Source organism: Lactuca serriola, chromosome 2 (assembly GCF_051521515.1).
Source record: "Lactuca serriola cultivar US96UC23 chromosome 2, Lser_US96UC23_V15, whole genome shotgun sequence".
NCBI lineage: Eukaryota > Viridiplantae > Streptophyta > Magnoliopsida > Asterales > Asteraceae > Lactuca > Lactuca serriola.
The window spans coordinates 67426793-67433318 of NC_136409.1; the positions used below are offsets into that span (position 1 = coordinate 67426793).

At 32.8% G+C, this 6526-nt stretch overlaps 1 protein-coding gene and 1 long non-coding RNA gene across 2 annotated transcripts; one reads left to right on the forward strand and one right to left on the reverse strand.

Annotated features, from left to right (window-relative positions):
- Positions 1-745: 745 nt before the first annotated feature.
- LOC145086336 (17.8 kDa class I heat shock protein-like) lies at positions 746-1604 on the reverse strand. Its single transcript, XM_079024090.1, has one exon. The coding sequence runs from the start codon at positions 1423-1425 to the stop codon at positions 952-954; it is 474 nt and encodes a 157-aa protein (XP_078880216.1). The 5' UTR covers positions 1426-1604; the 3' UTR covers positions 746-951.
- Positions 1605-2880: 1276 nt separating this feature from the next.
- On the forward strand, positions 2881-5317 carry LOC145090321 (uncharacterized). The gene is made up of 2 exons (XR_013701490.1): positions 2881-3387; positions 4902-5317. It is a non-coding gene; the product is annotated as an uncharacterized LOC145090321 (long non-coding RNA).
- The last annotated feature ends 1209 nt before the right edge of the window (positions 5318-6526 follow it).

Below are 6526 nucleotides of genomic sequence, written 5' to 3' on the forward strand. Positions count from 1 at the left end.
TTGAGCTATCAAAGCTGAAATATTTCAACTTTTTAACTATTATCTTAGACTATAATTCTGAATTTTATGTATCTTTGACATATAAATCATATGAAAGGGATCTTGATGAACTTGATTTATATTTATATGTTAGTTTTTTTTATTTGGAAAATTAATTTTACAAGTTATAATATTATAACATCAAGGCACATTAGTTATGTATGAAACAGAAATCTAATCATTTTTACAAGTTGTATCGTATCAAACCCAATAACATATTCGTTTTAACGAGTTCTATCAAACACATAAACTTATTTTAATGACTTGTACTCTATGCAATTAAAGTTGTACCGGTCCAAATGAATCTAAGAACCGGAAAATCCGAACCTGAACCCGGACCCGACTCATCTGGTCCGGTTCACGGTCCACAATATTCTCCATAACCTGTCGGTCCGGTTCGGTTCAAATGCCCACCCCTAATTTGATACAATATTGACCAGACCCAATCAATTAGCTAATGCATTGCTAATCATTAGGCTTTTTCTATCACAAATTCTAGAATATTTCACAAACTTGTGCCAATCACATTAAAATCTATGTTTAATAAAATTGTATAATATAATATTTTAAAACTATAAAACAATTTTGTTGTGTAAAGTAAATTCCTTTTTAGTAAATAAAAATAAAATTAGCATCGTATGACAAAATTTTTCTAACCAATAAAATATTTCATAAATGTGTTTGTGTAAATTAGCCAACCCAACCATGTAAAAGATGCATCTTATAGAAGACTTTATAACCTTATTAAAACAAACAATTCAATATCACATCATGTATTATTACATTCACAAAAGGAACTCAAATTGGATCATCTTATTCAAGTACAACGATCCAACAACTCAAATACTCAGACTTCTTAACTATTACAACAAACAGTTTAACACCAAATTACCACATTGCCACTCCTGAAACTCACCCACCAATGTCGATGGACTTCACTTCCGGCTTCTTCTCTTCTGCCTTGGGCACAGTCACCGTCAGCACGCCGTTCTCCATGCTAGCTTTCACCTCTTCCATTTTTGCATTTTCCGGCAGCCTGAATCTCCTCAAGAACTTCCCGGAGCTTCTCTCTACCCTGTGCCACCTGTCGTTCTTCTCCTCAAGTTCCTTGCTCCTCTCTCCGCTTATCTGCAACACCCTTCCTTCTTCAACCTCCACCTTCACCTCCTCTTTCTTCAGCCCAGGCAAGTCCGCCTTGAAAACGTGCGCCTCCGGCGTCTCCTTCCAATCGATTCTGGCGTTGGTGATTGCTGCTGTTTCGCGTGATGATTCGGGTAGGTTGTTGAGGACACTTGAAAAGCCCTGGAAAGGATCCCAAATGTCGAGGGAGAAGGGATCGAATACGTTGCTCCTTCTGCCTGTAAAGAAACTTGGAATGATCGACATGACTGAAACTTTAGACGAATATTTGATCTTCGGATTGTGACACTGAAATCGCAAGTTCTCTTGTCTTTCGGAGGTCGATCGGAGATTATTATTTATAGGAGGGAAAAAGTGATTGAGTGGGATTTACGGATTTCTAGGCTTGTCTTGAAGGTTGAGGAGACTGATACTTCTGAAAGCTTCCAGAGAGAAAAATGGCGATGGAGTGGACCCACCGGGTTAATCTTGGTTTCGATGGGCTAAATGGATCAATTCGATTTTTAGTAGGCCCATTAGGTATTTTATGATTCCATTTGATTTATCAATTCTAGACTCCTGTGCTTACTTCTATTTCCCTAACAATGTACTTGTTTCACTTTAAGAAAATATTAATTTTATATTTTATATAGAAAATGATTTTGTGATATAAGATATGTATTTTAATAATATAAATATTCCTAGATATTGTATATAAAATTTGAATATTGTTATTGCAATGAATCAAGTGAGTTAAAAAAATGGGATTTTGGATAAAATGTCTATGTCGGGTCCTTGGACTGGACTTGTTCACATCAGGAGAATTTGTCCATTCATAGTTTATTGCAATTTGCATGATGCATAATTATATTTTAAATGCACTCTTGACATCGTATTTTTTACAATTTTATGCAATGCATCCAATTTTCTCTTTTACGGTTATATGGATTTTTTAAAACACGTTATTCAATACAAGAAAAAACCAAATATAAAATGTTATAACGGAATACTTTTTTTTTTCATAATAAAAATGTCTTACTTAGAAATATAAATAAATGTATAATATGCCAAAATGTAAATACATTGTTATTTCTTATGTTGGCCTTTTGTTTTCTCTAAACTTTCGGTCCAACCTTGAATGTAACGTAATGATCATTTCATCAACAGAAAAACATTTGATATGCACGTGATTAACCATGCTAATATCTAGGTGAAAATATACATATTCTTTATATTCTTTGTGTTTTTAATATTAGTCTAAGATTATGATAATGTCTTTTATCAGTTTCATAAGAATAACATGTCTAGTGTTTTAAAATTTAAAAGTACTTTGTCGTTTTGAATTTCAACTATCTGAAATGTTTTCATCTTTTAATCATTATACAATAAACACAATAGAATCGCCAATTGATAAATGATCATATTAATTGTATTTCCACATAATGAATGAATCTATTTCATTAAGAAACACAAGAGCAAAATGAATCACGTAAAGAACATAATAATACATAAAGCCATGTTCGTTGTTGGTCATGCAAGATATGACATATCACAGAACAATTGTACTACTTTTGACTTGCATTGGACTACTGTCCATCGACAAAACTCTTATATATTTGTCCAACCCAAAAAGATGGAATAAGGACCCACATTCAATATCTTGTAAATGACCTAAATGCCCTCGTAAAGGAAAAATAAAGCTAGGTAGATTGTTGTGCATTTGCATCAATGTTTCTCCATGGATTGAGAGCTTCTTACATAGCTTGAGCTTCCAGTTAATTCTCCCAAGCCTTCTTTTCCGACTCAAGAAGCGTCACTTTGTCATTGTTCACAAATACATAATTACATATCACCGAATATACCTTTTTATCAGGGGCGTAGTATTAGTAGGGCCAGGAGGGGCTGTTACCCCTCCCCCCCCCCGCGATATTTAGGTTAGAACTAGCAAAAATTACTCCAAATTTTTTTTTATAGGCCTGTTGATTTGACAATTGGGCTGTGGCCCCTCCCGATTTCTCCATAGTCCAATCTCCAAACAAAAGACTGAAGCGACAAGAAATGAAATTGACCCGGTTCCTGAGTTCTGTCCGAGGTCTGATTGTCCTCATCGACCATCGTCGCTGGTGCCTCGCATGCTTGCTGTATCGCTACTCGCTGTCTCCGACTCTCCGGTCTCGCCCATCTTCATTCACTGATCCACCGCAGCAGCCAACACTCACGGGAAATCAGGTATTTGTTCTTTCTTCTCCAGTTCTCCTCTTGTGATTTCCGATTTGGGAATCCGGGATTAGGAATTAAGAGTGTATGTAAGGGTCGTTCTTGACTTCTTTCTTCTCCGGTTCTCCTGTTGCTATTTATGATTTGGGAATTGGGATTAGAAATTTGGAGTGTATGTAAGGAATTAGGACTGTTGAATATGCTCCTGTGTTTGTTCACTTGTTGACTTTTTGTGATTTGGGAATCAATTCAATGTTGATTGTTAGCTTGTAAATTGTAATTTGTTACAGATTTTATGTTAAGTATTGTTTTCACTTCTGATTTCAATTTTCAGTTTTTAGATACCGTTAAATGAGTTATTTTGTAATTGCAGATTTTTGTTATTTGTTAGGTAAATGACATAAAAAACACTATTTTTACACAGGAATTCGATTTTGACACCGTGTTTTTTTGTGTTAATTTTGACACTGTGTTTTCCAATTTGTTACAATTCTGACCACTTGACCGGTTAACCAGGTTGCATGATGACGTGTCAGTTTTAATGACGTGGCATGCTGATATGATATGCTGACGTGTCAAAATTGAATTTTTTTTCACAAAAAACACTAAGTTTTCATTTTTTTTTCGATTTTGACACTAAGTTTAATTTTTTTTCTTTCAACTTTGACACTATGTTTTTTGTTCCAAATCGAACATTATTTTTTCCAATTTTGTCCGATTTTGACAATTTTCTATTTGAAACCGTATAAATATGTTTTTTTTTTCATTTAAAAACCATAGTTTTGTATAAATACATTTTTTTTACACTCAAACCATATTTTTATGTATAAATATGTAGTAGTTATATAAAAATTGTATTTTATATTAAATATACAACTTTAAAATGTGTTTGGAGGTTTGGAGGCGTGTAGTTGATCAAAACTCGGATATCAAGTTTGCAACCCATCAAATTTTTACATCTTATTAGAAGCTTATGGTTAGTTTGATTCTCATGATATAACTAATGCTTTGAATGTAAGAAAAAAAACACCTTGTATTTAAATAAAAATGTGGTTTTTAAACGAAAAAAATATGTTTATACGGTTTAAAATGTAATAAAAAAAATATTTATACGGTTTCAAATGTAAAATAGAAAATAGACAAACTTGAACAAAATTTGATAAATGATGTTCGATTGGAACAAAAAAAATATAATGTCAAAATTGAAATAAAAAATTAAACTTAGTGTTAAAATCGAAAAAAAGTGAAAACTTTGTGTTTTTTGTGGAAAAAAAATCAATTTTGATACGTCAGCACATCATATCAGCATGCCACGTCATCAAAACTGACACGTCATCATGAACGTGGTTAACCGGTCAAGTGGTTAGAATTGTAACAAATTAGAAAACACAGTGTCAAAATTGATACAAAAAAAAACACGGTGTCAAAATCGAATTTCTGTGTAAAAAGGGTGTTTTTTGTGCCATTTACCCTATTTGTTATTGTTTTTACACATTGTTGATCAATTGTTCCTTATTTTTTTATAGACACAATCATGGTAAAGATGAAAACCTTAGAGTATTTTTACAAATGAAAACCCTTAAAGGACCAAATTGTACACACGATTGTCGAAGGTATTATAAATAAAGTATGAAGCTTTATTTACAGTTGATTTGTTTGTTTAAATAATTTTCATCGACTGATGAAACTTTAAGTTTCAGAGTATTTTGTTTAATTGGTATTTATGTTGCATAACTTGTACTTGTAGCTTTCTAGAAGGTGTAGAATTTTGAAGATTTGGTGTTCATACTTGTTTAATTGTTTGTATGTATCTGATCTGTGTGTAGTGAAGTAAAATTGAGATCAAAATCTGATGGAGATAAGCTGGTCATTTAGAGTGTGGTTAAGATTTTGAAAAGACTATCATTGTTGAATTAGTTAAAATTGATTTTTTGGTTCGAAATAGCCCTTCTACTCAATTTTTATATATATTATATTCCCCCCCCCCCAATCAAATGTTAAGCTCTGCCCTGCTTTTTATAGTCCTTTATTTATTCATATGTATCTAGATTTATCATAAGGTTTCTTAAGTCACTATCAAATGTTTATTCAATGGCTATGAAATGATAATACATAACTTACAATAACACCATGTACAATTTTTAATTCCCATCAGATACTAGTTTAAGAGAATAAAACAGAAAAAAATGACATACAGAAACCGGTTTTGATCATTTTTATAAGATTTGCCAAACACCCTCTAAATTATTTTATATAGTTGGGTAGAAGAGCGACCTCTAACTGGCATTACAAACTAGAAAATTTTGTGGTTTGAATGGAAAAACAATATTTTTAAGTTTGGAATATCTAGTCAGCTACACAAACATAAAACTCGATGATAAAGAATTCAATACAGGTGCTAAAAACCAGTGTTGCAGAAATCGGCCTTGACGGCCTTAATCCGATTACGATTAGGTGCTTGGCGGAAATTGGTCAAAATCAGTCAAAATCGGTCTGATTGGTCCTTGGCGGCCCTTGGCGGTCTCGGCGGTCATAGGCGGGAATTTTTTAAAAAATTCAAAAAATTTCAATTTTCAAATATTACACCAAAATTTTAAAATTTCAAAATTTTAAGCTTTAAAATTTTAAAATATTAAAGAAAAATTTTCAAAATTTTAAAATTTAAAATTTTCAAATACTTAGTTTTTTAAGGAATATTAATTTTTTAAATAATTTTATTAATAATTAAGGGTCCCCGATTAATCACCGCCTAGTCCGACTAATCGCTTATCGCCAGTCGACCGCCGCGCTACTGCCGAACGATTTTTACAACCTTGCTAAAAACTAAAGATAAGGCAAAAAATTCACATTGGTAAATGGAGGTCAGCCATCATCACACAATAGTTCAAGGATTGAAAATAAGGTTAACCTTTTTCAAATACTGTTCACACCAGGAAATATCCCAGGTAAAAATCGATTCTAGGTTACAAACATGAAAAGGATGCCAATTCTTAGTTATAGAGGTGAAGACCATGGCATATTGATTGATGGAAAATTGTTTAACATAAGCATGAGAAGTCTTTACCTGGCATGAAGGCTCACAACAGATAGCTCATGGTTCACAGCAGAGAGGTGCGATCGCAGATCGCAAACGGCTTATACACGGTGTCAC

What these genes read in the sequence shown, in the direction of transcription:
- LOC145086336 (XM_079024090.1), bottom strand. Translation starts at nt 1,425, where the DNA reads ATGTCGATCATTCCAAGTTTCTTTACAGGCAGAAGGAGCAACGTATTC.